The 17,543-nt window shown below is 35.4% G+C and overlaps 1 protein-coding gene across 11 annotated transcripts in view; it reads right to left on the bottom strand.

Annotated features, from left to right (window-relative positions):
- The window catches only part of ABCA10 (ATP binding cassette subfamily A member 10), a 61,181-nt gene extending 44,037 nt beyond the window's left edge, over nt 1-17,144 (bottom strand). For 8 of the 11 annotated variants that reach the window (XM_070226977.1, XM_001493969.7, XM_014739136.3 and 5 more), the window contains exons 1-10: nt 16,617-17,144; nt 15,355-15,480; nt 15,046-15,147; nt 13,055-13,259; nt 11,062-11,226; nt 10,616-10,719; nt 8,371-8,597; nt 3,484-3,625; nt 3,074-3,259; nt 1,982-2,129 (exon numbers count right to left, since the gene is read on the bottom strand). In XM_070226977.1, coding sequence (XP_070083078.1) covers nt 1,982-2,129; nt 3,074-3,259; nt 3,484-3,625; nt 8,371-8,597; nt 10,616-10,719; nt 11,062-11,226; nt 13,055-13,259; nt 15,046-15,141 — 1,273 coding nt within the window. In that variant the 5' untranslated portion in view covers nt 15,142-15,147; nt 15,355-15,480; nt 16,617-17,144. Of the gene's footprint in view, nt 1-1,981; nt 2,130-3,073; nt 3,260-3,483; nt 3,626-8,370; nt 8,598-10,615; nt 10,720-11,061; nt 11,227-13,054; nt 13,260-15,045; nt 15,193-15,354; nt 15,481-16,616 lie in introns of all 11 variants that reach the window. The other 3 variants (XM_070226978.1, XM_023652143.2, XM_070226980.1) reach the window with 1 other exon arrangement.
- Between the last annotated feature and the right edge of the window lie 399 nt (nt 17,145-17,543).

The raw sequence follows: 17,543 nt of genomic DNA, 5'->3' as shown, positions 1-17,543 counted from the left end.
AAAAATGTAGATTTGAAAGATGTTTATAAAAAATTGGATTGAAGAATACTTATTGTACCCAAGTAAAGGAAAGTGAGATTGAATCAGACTTACGTACAAACAAAAAGAAGGAGAAAGAGAAGGAGAAGAAGGAAGAGGAGAAGGAGGAAGAGGAAAAGAGGAAATAGTTGTTTAATTTGAACCTGAGGGAAAGAAAGGGCTCATTCTTGCATTCCTTCATTAAATATTTATTGAGAGTCTCTTGTGCACCATGTAGTCTCCAGATGGAAAAACACACATTGCTTGTCTTGAAGAAAGTTGAAATAGGAAGACAAATATCTGCATTTATTTAATGCACCAGGAATCTATAGAGTAACTACTATGTGCTGAACACGGTTCTAGACGCCTGGAGATATCAGTGAAATAAAAAGCAAATATCTCTTCCCTCGTGGGACTTCCACTCTTATAGACTTTTCTCTGACTTACAGATAAAAGACAAGAAATAAATAATGAATATAATAGACATTTAATTCTATGTAAAAAAGTTAAAGGAGAGTGTTAAGTCAGTTTCAAGACATTAGGATAGGACAAATATGTGATATGGCACAGAGTTGTGAGAGGGAAAATCCAACTTTGGAGTATTATAAGCTTATGCCTTCCTCTCTCACTAGAAAGAATTCTGATTTTACTTACTAGGTTCCTGGCCCTAGAGAGTAGAAACAAATTGATTTGATTTATGTTGCAAAAGGTAATGAACGATGGGTAAAAGAGATAATAAGAATTCCAAAAGGATGAAGATGATGAGAAAATAAAGATCCAAGCCTCAGTTTATTTGGGGACACTTTTAAGGGTTTAGAGAAAAGGAAGTTTTTAAGGCCCTTGCAATGTGTGTGAACGAAAGTGAGTGCATACATGGGGAGATAAGATATGGGATTTTAATTTCCATTTTGTGGGTTTTCAAAATGGCAGTAAACTTTTTCAATTATTTGGACACTAGAGTACTGAATCTTTGATTGTGACCTGTGCCAAGGCAAGGATGCATGTTAACTTGGTTTTATATGAGTTACACACATTATATGTTACTTTTTGGTTCAAAGAAGAAATTTCATTTAATTTTAAGAAATCATTTACCTATTAATGGAACCAATAAGAGGTATAGGTGATAAAACCCTAAAATAATAGTATAATAGAGATAAAGAACATGAAACAAACAAAAGTTGAGAAGAAAACTGTAAATATTTTTTAAATAGATACCTGAATTAGAAAACAGATAAAGGAAGATACCAAAATTAATATGGTGTGAAAAGGGTAGAAATATTCAGATTCTGACAAGTAAGAAGGAATTATGTATGAGTAAAATTTCCAGTTTTTCTATAGACAAAAGAGAATATAAGTATATTAGTTTCTGGGATTATATATGAATACTTTATAGGAATTTCATAATAATTATTTAAAAGTCATTTATGGAGTTTATTTTATTAATTTTTAAAACACTATAGAAAGGATTCTTGTTAGGCTGATCTTCCCACAAGAAGGAAGAAAAGAAGAGGCCATTCGTCAACTTTATATGGTGTTTCCTCTTTACGTTCTTGAGATTCAAAAGAAAAAGTTTGCTAGAGCCAAGTATTGGCAAGAACTATTGAATGAAGTATCTTACATCAGAGAGTTCAATTCAAGCACTAAAAAGCAGCATTAGCCAATCGCTGTTTTAGTTATTTCCTTTCCTCTCCCCAGCTAAAACACACACACACACACTGTACCTTCATAAAAGATAAAAATCAGAATAAATGCAAGTTATTTTTAATTAAAATGTTTTTACAAAATAGTTACGTTCAGACCAAAAAACAGTGAGACGAACAGGAAGAAATTCTATTGTTTTGAAACTTCTTCCTTTCTTCTGCAATCAGAAATGCTTGTTAAACCAAAGTAAACAAATATTTAGACATCACCTTAGAAGAAACAGAATTGCTTTAAATTCAACTTTAACCACACTATTACTTACCAGGCAAAACTCGCTCAAAATATAAGGTCAATATCAAACAGAGCAGAGTATCAAGTGCCAAAATGAAGAAAGTAACTATCATTGTGTACGCCTCTCCAGAGGGATCAGGAAAAATGGCACCAACCATGTGATAATCCAGATGCAAAATCTGAGATTAGAAAGAATAAAATAAAATAAAAGTTAGATGAACCTATAAAACTAGAGTTTTAAAAAATGGTGCTCCCTAGATCAATATAATTCATGTTTTAATATCCCTTTCTTCAAAAATGCACAGTAAAGTTGTTAGCAGTAGGGTTACTTTTTACAAATAAAATTATGGTCACAAAAGTGGGAAATGCTATATGAGAAAGTAGAACAACTGAAAAATAGAAATTTGACTGATTATCACAGAAGTTTTAAAGGAGAGGATTTGGAGAAGTGGATGAGCCACCAAAAATAACAGATTCTGGGAAGAGAAACTCAGAGTAGGCAGTGAAACTAGAAGCCATTTAAAGGGAACATAAAAATGCTAAGTATAAGATATTGCAGAACGTTAAAATATTAAATGTGCTGAAGGCTCAAAGAAATTATTTTTAAAGATAAAAATAATAGGTAACGTTCACATAGCATGTATCAGGCACTGTTCTAGTGTTATACACTTATAATAGCACGGGAGTCCTCCCAATGACCCCCATGAGGTCAGTTCTGCTGACATCCCCATTCTGCAGAAGAAGAAAGTGAGGCCACAGAAGTCAAGTGACTTGCCGAAGGTCATCCAGCTGTTGAGTAGTAGAGCTGAAACTCATTCATGCCATCTGGCCTCACTCATTCCTTATAACCTCCACACTTTACTGCCTCTTTAAATAGGGACATAAATCTGAGCGGTCAGATAATGGGCAATTCCTTTTCTTCTTTAAATTTTCTAGGATTTTACAAATGATCTATCTGCTTTGTTTATTACTTTGATTAAAAAATTCTTTTGTTTATTTAGCTTTCTAACAGCAAAATTTCTTAAACTACAGGGTGATTGATCAACAAGTTTCATGAAGCAATAAACTCTTTGATAATTTTGAAAATCTTATAAATAAGATGATGAAATCATCATGTTCTTACCTGGGCCATCCCAGCAGTGAAGGCGAAAGGGCTGAAAAGACCTAAAACCCATTCCAACGACGAAGGAAGTTGTCTAAACAGTGCCGTGAATCCCAGGCATCCCCAAAATACAGTGAAGAGAAACCCAGCCAAACCGGTGAGGATAGGTTTCTTTATCAACACGCTTAGGAGGAAAGCCAACGTTATCTGAAGGAAGAAAGAAGATTGGTAGCTGGTATATTTTTTCCTCTGAGAATCAGGAAAAGCAATAGTCATCAATTTCTCACATTGCCAAAAAAGCTTTCTCAAAACATAGAGAAAACAGTTTACAAAATTAGTGACTATACCATTGTAATATCCTGAAGAAACATTATTTGCTCATATATCTGAGACCTGAAACAGATTAAGAGCTATATGGTGTGCCAACTCACCAAAGACAGGCCATATAGGATAAAGAGTGTGAATATCACCATGAAGCCAGTCATTACTATAATTTGGATAGATGTTATGACCAGAGCCATAAAAATGGACATAATAAAAATGAAGCCAGCATACATCAATCCCCAGGAGAGCCTAGGATAGAAATAAGTGTCAATTCCAAATGTCACATGCTCACAAATATTTGGAGAAGCAATATGCAAAACGGTTAATATAAGTTCTGAAAGCAAACATACCAGGGTCAAATTTACTATAAAATTGTGGCTATGTACATTCCAGCTGTGTGATCATGGCAACTTATTTATGGTTTCTCACCCTCATCTGCAAAATGGGGTTAATATGGTAGCTATCTCACATGGTTGTTCTAAGGATAAATGAGATAATGCACATGAAGACTTTAGCTTAACCATTACCATAATTATCTTTACAATTGTAGAATGAATTTTAAAATTAATATAATTAGATAATCTTAATTATCTAGTCAAGTGAGTTAATTATGTAGTCAAGTGACTACATAAATGTCAATGGAAAACTAATCATCTCACCTTTAAACTCTCTTATACCAAACTTCCTTAAGGTATACAATTTTTCTGAATGTTTGACTGAAATCTCTGTGGTTTAAGTAAAGCTCATTTCGTTTTTTATTCTTATATGGCTATTGACATTAGCCACTCAATGAATTGTTTTTAAGAATCAGAACACAACAGTCTGCTAGGAAATACAAAACTAAAACAAAGCGAAAGGGGTCATGGGGGTTCAAGCTATACAGCAGTGGCCCAATAGCACAGTACTCAAAACATGGTTGCTTCTGTAATCTGTGGAAATAGACAGAAAGATGTGTTTTACAAAGGAAAAGGACTCTCACTTTTAAAAATTAACCTTTCATGAAAACACTAATAAACTGCCAAGTACTCTCTGGATTTACATAGGGCCTTCAGCTTAAGTGTGAAACTTTGCACTGATAATGCATTTGAAAACCTTTCATATACTCTTTTGTAGTACATATATATAAGTTGTTAACACACAAATAAATAGCATTTTCATGTATATGAACACTAAATGTAACTGATTATGGTTTTCCTAACTTTCTCATGCTTTCCTTACTTAATTTGAAATTTTAAAAATGTTTTATAAATATAAATACCCAACAATCTTATTCAGTTCATTTTTGAAGGTAGGGTAAATCTTTCATCTGTGAAAATATCTACTCTAATAATTAAAAGTATTTTTTGAAAGAGCTGGTCATAGATTGAGGTAAAAAAAAGCATGGAATATAACGATTAGTGAAGAAGAAGAAAACAAATGAGAAAAAAATGGACAACTTTTATGTTCAATGAATTAATAAGAACATGAGACTATATAAATTCCAATATAAGCTTAAAAGCATACACCAAGTCAAATACAATTATTTGCTATAATCCAGGCTTTTGTCATTTATACTTTGCTGATGGGAACATAAAATGGTATACCCACTCTAGAAAACAATTCGGCAGTTTCTTATAAAACTAAACTGCCATACAGCCCAGCAATCATACCAGTGGGCCTTTATCCCAGAGAAATAAAAACATCTTCATATAAATACCTGGACGTGAATGCTCGTAGCGGCTTTATTTGTAATATCCCAAAAAGTGCAATACTTCCAAAACTGGAAGCAACTCATATCTTATTCAAAGGTTGAAGGGTTAAACAATCTGAGAGATATCCATACTGTGGAATAGTACTCAGCAATAAAAAGGAATGAATTGTTGATGCACGCAACATCTTGAATGAAATGCCAAGGAACTGTGCTGAGTGAAAAAAATAAACTCCAAAGCTTACATAGTATATGATTCCATGTATACAGCATTCTTGAAATGCCAAAATTATAGAAAAGGAGACCAGATTAGTGCTTACCAGGGGTTAGAGATGGGGGATAGGGAAGACAGAGTTGAATGTGGCTATAATCATGTAACAGGAGAGATCGCTGTGGGATGGAACTGCTCTGCATCTTAACTGTATCAATATCAATAATGTGCTTGTTATATCGTACGATAGTTTTGCAAGATGTTGTCACTGGGGGAAATTGAGTAAAGGCTCCTTGGAATCTCTCCAATTATTTTTTACAACTGAGTATGAATCTACTCAAAATAAAATGTTTAATTAAATAAAACTGTAGTTACCTGTAGAACCAAGACGAAACGATGTTTAAAAAGGAGAAAGTACGGTATATACTCTGTCGATGGAGATATAGGACAACTCCAAAAAATTGGGGGACTTGGGGAGAGCATATGGAAAAAACTACTTTAACTGTTTTCAGTTAGTATATTGAAATAGTACTATTGGTATTGTTAGAGTGTAGTATAGGTACTTCTGGATAAAACAAATGAATAATTAGGGATATTCTAATTCTAATATTCTCTATCTCTCTCCTGGAGAACCAGAATTCTCAATGCGTAAGAAAGGAAATACAGTTGTACTGTGAGAGAGGTTAAGTAAAAGCCCTATAGTGCTACATTTGAATTGTAAGTATCCGTATGCACTCATAAGACATTTATCTTTAATGTGTGTACGTTATTCTATATATAAAATGTAGAATATACATAATTCTTCTATCTCTGTCTGCTGAAGAAGCCTAGAAAAAATGATCAATCCAATAGTAAAGAATATTTCTAGCATACAATGTTCTTGAAACACTTTTTCCAACTAAAAGAAACAGGAGTATCGCATCATGCAAAATAGAAAGGAACCTATAAAAAATCTTACTTAGAATTTTCTCAAAAAGAATAAGAAATCAGCCTGAAGCGGCTCCATTTGATCAAAGATAGGACAATTTGAGTTTCAATAAGAATAGAAATTACAATGGATTGAAACATACTAGACTTACGTACATCAATTTATAACGGTATTTAAAAAACTAGTCATCTTTGGAGGTTGTTAGGGAAACAGTTAATTATGTTGAAAACTAATAAAGGAAAAAGTTAAGCAAAAAATTCTGTTTTTAATCATGTTTTATCTCTTTTTCTTCTATTCCACCATTTTAAAAAAATTAGCCCCAATAAGAGCTAATCTTAATTCATGTGTATTTAAACCAAATTCTCTTAATTTTTAAGATAATTATGGTTCACAGAACTGAAATTACAAGAATTTCATATGAGAGAAATCTACAGTTGGAAATGGATTACAATGAATAATTTTCATGATCTGTTCACAATGTTTTATATGAGAAATTACCCTTAAGATTCTTTGGGAATTCTGCATTCTTGAGTTTTTTTCGAGTTAAGGAGATTATAGCAAAATTTATACCTGATCAAGGAGAAAGTGGAAGACAGTAAAATAAACAAGAGGAGTGGGGGCTTTATAAGAAATATAGCAGTTTACCTCAATACCTGGGATGCCTGCATCTGCTACTGGGGCTGTCTTGGTGGTTAAATTGCCAAAACCATACTTTTTTATGCATATTGTTTCATTTTTAAAATCTCTTTTCCTTGTCTTTGAAGAGAAAGAGGGGTAACGAGCATACTTACACAAACACTCTCCCCAATAACTGATGCAACACTAACTAATTTTTAAAAATCTCTAGCCAGTGCAAACCCTGCTACCTTGCACAGTTCTATCTCTTGAAAACCATCTTCTGTGTTTTACTTCAATTTGGGGCACTTAGAAAATTGGATCCAAATGTAATACTTATCTCAAAAACACTAAAGACAATAGGGTTTGCATTTCTGTTGGCTCATTCCACCAACAGCTGTTTCTACTGAGGGAAAAATATCCCCTAGTCACTTATTTTATTTTATTAATATTTCCGAGTTATGCAGCAGAGTAGGTAAAAGAATGGGGTTCTTAGGCAATATCTTAACTTTTCTGTGCCTTGGTTTTCTTACCTATAAATTGGAGATAACAGCACCATGAGCTGTGAGTGATCCCTGGCATACAATAAGCTCAATGTTCACTATTATTACCATTATTATTATATGTTATGTCAAAGTCTACAGGAAAAGGGCAATAGATAAATGGATAGAGATATTTCAGGGAAAGAGACAGACAGACAGATTCATTTTACTATGCACCTTACAAGCACCAGGCACAGTCTGTGCCAGGTAGCTTAAACACGTTGCCTCATTTAGTCCTCAATGCCACCCAAAGAATATCTTTATTGAGTAGCTACATGAATTGGCTTCAATAATATTGTGGTAAATTAGTTTACTTTTCAAATTTTTCACTTCCTTCTCCCCCTCTTCACTTCCATGAAGAGAGCATAATTCCCCATATGACTGATCTTGGGCTTGGCTATTTGACTTGCTTTGGCTTCGTGGTGGGCAGAATATACTTCTTTGCCCTCTGAATTTGGGTTTGTCTGCATGACTTGCATTAAACAAAGGGATTGTATCAGATATGACATGAGCAGGAGCTTGAAATGTGCTTGCATAGTGAGACTTGCCCTCTTGCACTTCTGTGATTGAATGAGAAGAACCCGTTCAGCCAGCCTACTGACCCGAAGAGAAGGAGAGACACACAGAACAGACCTGGATGCAACCTGCACTTTGGATCCAAGCCCAGCCAAGCCCTGACTAGATCCACCAAAATCCAGCTACACCACAGACAAACAAGAAGAATAAGTGATTGTCGTCTGAGGTCACTGGGTTTTGGGGTGATTTTTTATGCAGCATTTTCCCGGCAAGAGTTAACTAATACAAACATATTTTTTTCTTCATCTCAGGGAAGCATAAGCACAAAGCTTACTTATTGTCTACTGCCAGCATCTTAAAATCTAATCCAGGTAAGCTAATTAAATTGAATGCATGCAAGACAAACTTGTGACTGCATCTAATTTCTTTTATAACCTAAAGAGGTTCTCTATTTATTAATGTGTGATACACAGGTAAGGAAGCATCTTAACTTACCAGAATGCTGACTCTCTGAGACCCATTACTGTCATCAGTTTCTTAAATTTTTTTCTTTCTCTTGTAACATTTAATGATGCAAAGTATACAAAAGGGGAGAAATAAACTACACAAATAAAGATAAACCATTCACTTATAGATCCTCTGTTAAAAATGAAAGGTAAAGTCCTCATATTTATCGCAATAACTGATGTCAGCTCCTCCATCACAGAATGATTTGTTGTGACCTAAATTGGGATTTAAGAAACAAATTTATTATGTAAATTATAGAAAATATATTAGAAAACCATACACATTTGTTTCTTTTCATTTTCAGTATTTGCATATTTCCATCGTTTTAAGATATGGTGAACTATTAATATCATCAAAATGATCTTGACTTTTGGTATTAATTGATAGTAATTATAAAAGTCATTTGAGAAATTCCTGGGGGTTCTATCATGCACAATATACTGTGATAGGTGATGGAGAGTTAGCAGCAATCCAGACAGAAATACTCCTCACTCTCATGGAGCTTTACATTAAACAACTCGTTTCACAATTACTTGTTAGTTACAATCGAGCAGCTGCATTTAAAGAGAACCAGAGAGTGCTGGGAGAGCAAAAACAGGGAAGGCTTCCCCAAGAAATGACATTTAGACCAAGAGCTGAAGGCTGTGATCTCACCCGAACAAAGATTGTGTGGGAGAGTTGAAGACGGAGAAGAAAATTCTGGGCAGGGGAAATGGCATGAGCAAAGGAAAGAAGGAGCACAGTACATTAGAGGCACAGAAAAGAGGTCCCTGCAGTAAAAATAGACAGATAAAGAGATAGAGAGAGAGAGACAGAAAGAGAGAGAGAGAGAGGGATGGAGAGTGCGGATGAGGAGGGAGAAATAAACTACTCCCATAGTTCAAGCAGGAGATGATAATGGCTTGGACTGGTGCTGGTGGCAAAGCTGAAGAGAAGTACGTAGATTTGAGCTTAGAATTAACAGGGCTAGACAAGAGATTGGATGTAATGGGTGAGGTCTATTTGGTCGACTACATGGGTGGTTTTGGCGTTCACTGAGATAGGGAAAATTTTAAAAGACTCAGTCACATTTAGAGAAAAACACCCACATTCAGTTTTGAACATATTAGTTTGAATTGTTTATGAGGCATCAAAGTAGGTATCTCCAGTAAACAGTTAGATATGTGGAACTGGAGCAGAGCTCAACAAACTACGGTCCACAGACCAAATCTGGCCCACCACCTGTTTTTGTAAGTAAAGTTTTATTGGAACACAGTCACACTCATTTGTTTATGTATTGTCTGTGGCTGCTTTCATGTTACAACAGCAGAGGTGAATAGCTGCGGTAGAGACAGTTTGGCCCCCAAAGCCTAAAATATTTGCTATCTGGCCCTTTACAGAAGAAGTTTATGTACAAGTTGACATAGGGTTCTTGGAGTTATCAGCATATAAATTGTAACCAAAGTAATGGAAATGAATGACTTTGTCTAGAGAAAGTATATAGGATGGAAAACAATGTCTAGGATAGAACGCTGTAGAGCTACAGATTCAAAGTGGGAGTGTCAACTGGATAAGCTGGCAAGAAGACTGAGAAGGAAGGGAGAGAAAAGTGAAGGAAAACAAGGCAAATGCTTATGTTATTTAGTTAAACGATCAATTAAGGAAAGGAATGAAAAATGGCAGTTGTTAATTGACGTGGGAGTTGTTGCTGACCTTAGAAAAAGCCATTTGGTGGTGTGGTGGGCATAGAAACCACAGTGAGTTGAGTTGAGCCTAAGTGAAGACAATCCTTTCATGAAGCTTAGCCGTTAAGGGAAAGGAGCTAGAATACTTGCTTGAGGAGAAAATGAGGGAAGGCCTTGATAATAAGTGAAGAAATCAATAGTTTTAAACCTCAAAGAGAAGAATCTAGTTTAAAAGGGGAAGTTGAAGAAAGAGCAGACAGAAGGGAAAACCCATTGCACGGCTTTCCCAATAATGTTGGAAGGGATGAAATCCCAAGAATTGAGGACGGACACTAGGGATGGGCAGATGAACAGGATGGGTGTAGTGAGTAGTAGTTCTACAGTTTTACAGAGTTTGTGTTGGGAAGTTGAGAGGTACTCTCATCTGACAGCTTCTATTTTCTCTAAGAGTGAAAGGCAAAGTATCATCTACCAAGAGTGTAGGGGCAAGGTAGAGCATGAGACAGAAATTGGAAGAGAGGGAAAAAACACAGAAGATTTAAAATAGGTCTTTGAAGGTAGGCACTTACTTCTATAATTGCAGCATTAATTGCAGTTTGAAAAGCCACAAACCCTCTTTGCCAGAATGTTGTCAAGGAACAAAAAGGTTCATCTTGATCAGCCCAACAGTGTTCTTCAAGGAAAAAGAAAAATATTCCCATCATTAGGAGCTGGAGTCAATTACTGGAGTTAATATTTTAACTTAGGCTCTAAAGTAAAATAAATGTCTGCTCAGAGCCTATGATTACACAATCTAGAGCATTTTTAAAGCACTCTGCAAAACTGGAAGAAAGGAGAATATTACTGGGTGGTTGCCAAAATAATGAGATTCTTCCTGTAGTGAAGACCGATCAAGTTCAGAAATAAAAAGTATATGGCTACTTTTCTTCATTTTACTAACGTTTCTATCAGTCATGCCCAACTGGGGATTTGACGAAGTAGCAAAAAAGATTGGAATCAATTCTCACATAGTTACCTGAGTATTCCAAGTGTTCTTTTATAATTGGGATTCCGTACCCCCAAGGAAACTTCAGCCGATATGAAAAAGAATCATTAAACACAACTCCCACCATTTCGGGGTGTTTTTTTGCGAGTACTATATCGATGGTTTCTTCATCAGGAGTCCCAATGACTGTTCTTCCTGACATGTATGAAAAACATAAATAATCATACAAACTTATTACTAGAAGACACAAAACCAAGTTGCAATTGTTTAGGTTTTCCATAAAATTATGGGTGTTAAACACTATCCCTAAATAGGTGCCTCTAAGTTAAGGGCTGAAAGTCTTTTCTATTGATCTAAGTTCAGTGTAGATATGTGAAAAGAAATGTGAATGATGTATTGTTTTTTTAAAAACCAATTTGCAGCATATTTTTTTAGTGTGCTCCCATTTTGGTAAGGAAAAACTGAATTTGTGTGCCTATATGCATATAGAAACATATATATATATATGACCATGTGTATGTGTGCATACATATTATCCTAAAAAGACACACACAAATCTAAATGAGAGGTATAGAAGGGGAGGAAGTGGTGGCTAGGCTAGAATGAAAGCAAAACTTCTCATTTTTTTGCTTCATGCAAGTTTATATTGCTTGGCTTGCTTTTAGGCTATCTATTACTTTGGTGATTAAAATAATTAAAAATTAAAAAGAAAAAATATTTTAAATAATCAACAGAAATACTTGAGAATTTGGTGGGGTTTTTCCCTGCCAAGATTATAAACTGATTTCTACCCCATGAAAATAGTATGCCAGTAGAAATAAATTGCATGCAAAGAATCAGAGTACAAAAATCACAAGTACAGTTACAATCCGCCTATAGATTCTTTGGAGTCAAGAACACTCTCTAAGAATTAAGCTTATAACATTCGTAATGGATGAATTTACAATCTGCAGAAGAAATCCACCCAACAGATGGTTAATAAATCTGTTACTAATGCAGGCTTTTGAAACCTCTGAAATCCAATTTATGCTTTCCTTTTTTAATACTTTCTTATACTTTCATGTATTATGTTCTAAAATTTGTATTAATTTTAACAGTGTTTAAATCTCACTCAGGGTGATGTCTACATGGAAAAGAAAAGCTATTCATTTGTACACTGGCTATATCTTTCAAAACTGCTCATCCTTCCAAACATAGAATAAGGCTGTGAAACTTTTATGAGGACAATGCTAATTTCACTGATTTTCTCTAAAGGTATACAAATACTGTCAAGGTCAGACATGAATACTTGTGCCCAAGAGCAAGAGTTAGGTAAACGTAGAATGAGACAGCGTGAGAGGGCTGTAATTGGGACAGGCTGGCGTGGTAGCTGGAATTGGGTGTTTACGGGTGTAGACTCCAATGAGCCATGAGACTGTAAGGCTGAAAGCAGCACACAGCTTGCACTGGGCCCACAGGAAGGCTAGTCTCTGAGGTTTTTGTAAACGCTTCCTGAGTTAAAAAGAGATGAGGTAAATGATCAAATGGAGGAAGCACAGAGAGTGAGATCGGGGTTGAATCAACACTAGTCAGGCAGAGTACATGAGCAACGTGGGTAAGGGAGGCAGGCAGAAGTCAGAGCTCCAGAAGCTTCAATGAAGAATCACAAAACAGGGGAAAGTGGCCAGAGATGAAAAGCGAAATTATCTAGGATAGGGTCCAACCTTCGTTTCTTACTCCAGCCTTACTTTATGGAGTATACATCATACTCACAACGACTCACAACATCATGGATTTCAAAGATGAGAGAGATGAAGGGTATATGTGCTAATTCAAAAGCCCCCAATTAAAACTATTTCACTTCTCACCCACCTACCCTTAGCCCCACACTAACCCCTGTGCTACATGTGGAATCAGGATCTTTGCCCTGGTTGAGAACCACTGACCCATAGGTGGGGTTGAAAAACTCAGTTTGCAAAACAAACTTCAAATTAAACATGTGTAGGTTGCCTAATGATGAAACATTGGCCACTGGACAACACACCTTTCATAAAAGAAGCCAAAGCCATCTTATCCATTATCTTCTGCGTCATGTTAGTTACTGGGGTATATGCCACCACTAGATCGGAGTCATTAAATTGATCCATACGTCCCAGAACATGAGGAGGCTGTTCAGGAAAATGGGTAGCTCTGAAGAATTCTGAAGAGAGGCACAAATATAGCCCAAGAAGCAACGATATTGTCCATTCCTTCAGTGAATGAAAGAAAAATGAACCAACTTATAATGTGGTCCAGAACAGTGAGAAACATTCAAACATATTTTAGGACAGAAAGTATTGTCATTGAGCACGGCTTCGTTTCACTCTCCAATTTTTTCCTTTCTGGAATACTATCTAGCCTTTAAAGAAAACATCATTTCAAAAACATATGACTTTGAGATACTATCAAATATGTCCATTGATCTTAACCTAGTAACAGGGCACCCTAATAGTAAGATCACTATTGATTATATGCCCTCATATGTGACATAATATAAGTATATAGCATCACATATGAGATGTTCTTGCCAAATTATTTAACCTGAAGTTAATCATATTTTTAGATCTAACTTCCTGTTTACAGGACATATGGATGGTAAAGAAATGAGTTAAATGAAAGCATGAAGAAGCAATCAGATAAGACAGAACACAGATATTCAACAAGATATGCTTTAGTCTCATTGGTTCCTGATTTAAACAAACCAACTTTAAAAGATGTTTTTGGGCAACTAGACTTTGGTAGTAAACACGATGTAGTCTATACAAAAGTCGAAATATAATGATGTACACCTGAAATTTATATCATATTATAAACCAATGTTACCTCAAAAAAATCAAAATAAAAAAATTAAGTAAAATAAATTAAAGGCATTTTGCAGAAAATTTAGAAAATTGAATTTGTACATGCAATTAAATGATTATATAACATTATTACTACCTTTGTGAAGTGTATTAGGGGTTATGTAGAAGAGCATGTCCTTGATTTTTGTAGATGCTAGCTGAAGTATTTAGCAGTGAAGTGTCATATATCTTGAAAGAGGGGGAGGGTAGAGAGAAATGAAGCAAAGACAGCAAGATGTTAATAGTTGTCATCTGTTGTGGGTGAATAGGATAGGAAGTGAGTTCATTGGACAAATATTTCTATATTTTGAGATTTTAAACATTTTTAATAAGTTTTTTAAAAAACTCTAGCAGGGGATCATTATAAATTTACTCTTTGTCAATATAACAACTGAAATATTAGAAGTTAATTGCTTCAAAAGCTATTGCAGAGAATGAAAAGAATTATGTGAACTCTGCTAGCATACACCGAAATGCTACTTGCTATTTCAAAAACCAAATGCAGCCTCTATATGGCCAAGGCAGTCCCAGATATATCTCATGGGAACATATAGCAAATCTCTTCACCCTAGTGTCCACATCCTTATTCTAGAAACTCAACAGAATGCAAAAACACTGACAGTCAGTGATCTGGCCCCCTGAAACCACTCTATGTTTACAAAAAGCACAGTGTTGAAAAGAGATCCAAAAAAAGTTTCCTAATTTTTGCTCATAGATGTTTTTCCCCCAGACCTACAAATTAACAAAGTCTTAATCAAAATGCCCCCAGTATAGCGCTGTGGGCTGCTCATTTAAAAATCTATCTCATTTTGTCTAGCTTATTTCCTTTTTTTCCCCCACCACCAAAGTTGGCTCAGAGTAAATTAGAACATCTCCACAAAATTCAAGGGGATTAATTATTTGGAGAATGGCTAGTGCTATTCAATAAACTATTACTTTATTTTTCAGGAGCTGTCATATGAGTCCTTTGGTTATGAATATTATCCTATTCTACACTATATCTTATTCTGCAATATTTGCAAAATATTGTATTTAGAATTCCAAATCAACTAGCATCAAGAATTTGTGAACACAAAACAAATAATAAAGATAAGATAATACTACATGATGGATTTGCATTAACTAAATATGGAAAAATATATATTGTCAACCATACCAATAAGCTCTCTTTTTTCATTCTCCATTTTTTAAGAAAATTCTTGTACAGAAGGGCCTGCGTTTGTTGACACACGCTTATCTCCTTTTTAATCATTTTGTCCTGTTCGTTGAGAGAGAAGGTAAAGTAAATATTGTACAGCAATAACTAGAAGAAAAAAAGACCAAAACAAGTCCAATTACAAAAAAGCTTGTGAACACTTTGAAAACATAGGATCAGATACACTAATTTAATTCCTTCTTTGACATTGCAGTAACACATTCCATAGGAGTTTTTTAGCAGCAGGAAGTATTAATGAATGTAAAGTACCTGTCAGCTGGTATTTCTCTCCAGGCTCTTATGGCTAGGAGAGAGGTGAGGACGATGGTGTGGGAAGTCTCTCCCCTCTTGTCTCAAAATTCACTTTTTTCTGCGAAGTCTTAACATTACAGCAATCTAAAGTAAATCAGTGAATAAGATGCTAGTAATGTTTAGAATCCAAAAACGCTTTGCCCTTTACATAGTTTAAAAAAAAAGCATAACAGGAATAAAATTATCTCCAGTTTCTTTTCAGTCAGAGATTTGCCCACAAGCAGTCTGAATTTGAACGGCACGCTTTTGCACACTTACTTAATATCTAGGTAACTTCTGAGTAAAGGAAAGTTGAATCACATTACAGTCATTCTCAGAACCCAAAGAGCTAATTCCTCCTCTCTAAATTCATGGGGCCCTCTTAGGAAGTCAGTATGTAAGATACATACAGATGAAAACCAAAAACATTAGCCAGCTAATATGACTGGAGTAATTGATTTTAGGTCAGCATATGTAACAGGGATCCTTCTGTGTTTTCAGCTTGAAATTCCAGAGACGATCACTTGGTGTCACAGCCCTGCTTACTTAAGTTCATTCAAATACCTGTCATGTCGTTTACAAATTACAACATTCAGACAACTTGCTATATGTCCGTTTGTGATAAAAGCTGCCAAATACCAAAATAATGTCTAAATTCGAACTGGAGAAAGTCTCTGAGTTAAAACACCAGTCTTCACTTCATGGATGTAGAGGTCTGTTTGAGCAGATCAGTAAGCAACCCACGGAGAGATCTTACAAGAAACAAGAAACCACAGGGAAAAGCAACCTGTCCTAGTGCCTCCACGTCCCCAAGAAGTAAAACCCTGCAAATTCTCGAAAGACTATCCAGAGAAGTGTCAGGCTGAGAAAAAAAAATTAATAATGTTTATATACACTTCTGAGTCTTTCATTTTACCACCGTATGAAAATATTATTGTATTTTTTAACAACTGGTAATCAATTTATTAGAAAGGCTGATTTAAGCATCTGCAATGGTGACTTCTACCTCGACTCCTGGCTCAATACTGGTGGACGTAATCTGCTTAACAATCACATGAAAATATTATACAACAGTTTAGAAAATTAAATCACTCATTAGGTCTACAATATAAAACATACAATAATTTAGAAATAGAACAATATAACTATTTTAACGTCAATCAAGATGCCCGGCATTGGTTGCATACTTCTTGCCTTAATTACCTTCTGCAAAGCAAGAGGTAGAAACAAATTTGACTCACTGTCAGCAAAATAAGAGCGAGGAATTTAGAAGCAGCTTTGATTTGCAGGTCTCTTTTTGTCCAGGAGAACAGTGAAGAACCCTTCAAGGACTCTTCCACAAACGTTTGCGTCCTTTAATATTGTTAGGGGCCAGCCCAGTGGTGTAGTGGTTAGGTTCACATGCTCCACTTCGGTAGCCTGGGGTTCGGTGATTCAGATCCTGGGCGCGGACCTACACACTTCTCTTCAAGCCATGTTGTGGTGGTATCCCACATAGAGGAACTAGAATGACCTACAACCAGGATATACGACTATGTACTGAGGCTTTGGGAGGAATAATAAAAAAAAAGAGGAAGATTGGCAACAGCTGTTAGCTCAGGGCCAATCTTAAAAAAAAAACCAACTATTTTTATTTAGTTTGGCTTCTGAAAACAGGCCATGGTCTACGTGTAAAAAGCCTGCCAAACATTCTTTACTTGATAAATTGAGATTTTTTCCAGGTTTCTCTTCACATCCGATTATTCTGCAGGGAGTGTGCAGTCATGGATGGTTGGCCCAGCACGTCACGAGGTGTTTGTTTATTGCTCCATTTTTCTGGCATACGCAAGAGGGGATCAGATTCAAAAAGGAAGAAAAAACCCATGGTTTTGAATAAGTCTATACTAGTTTTTAATGATTAAAAATTTGAGAGCCAAGACAAGAAAGAGCAGATTAAAAAGAAAAGTAGTTGAACAGAGAAGGAAAATGAGGCTCAACCATCTTAGAAATCAGAACAATTCATACGAGAAAGCTTCACCTGAGACTTCACTGCACCGCACTTCAGTTAAATGGCTCCTTGTACTGGCTGCTTCCCATGAGCTAGAATGTATGCTAAGGAATTAAAATGAAGATCTCATTTAATACTAAAGCAAACTTATGAAGGTCATACTATATTTACAACCATTTTA

The sequence above is a fragment of the Equus caballus genome, chromosome 11 (genome assembly GCF_041296265.1).
Source record: "Equus caballus isolate H_3958 breed thoroughbred chromosome 11, TB-T2T, whole genome shotgun sequence".
NCBI classification, from domain to species: domain Eukaryota; kingdom Metazoa; phylum Chordata; class Mammalia; order Perissodactyla; family Equidae; genus Equus; species Equus caballus.
The sequence above is the reverse complement of the archived record's forward strand: the minus strand, read 5'-3'. Positions and strand labels throughout refer to the sequence as shown.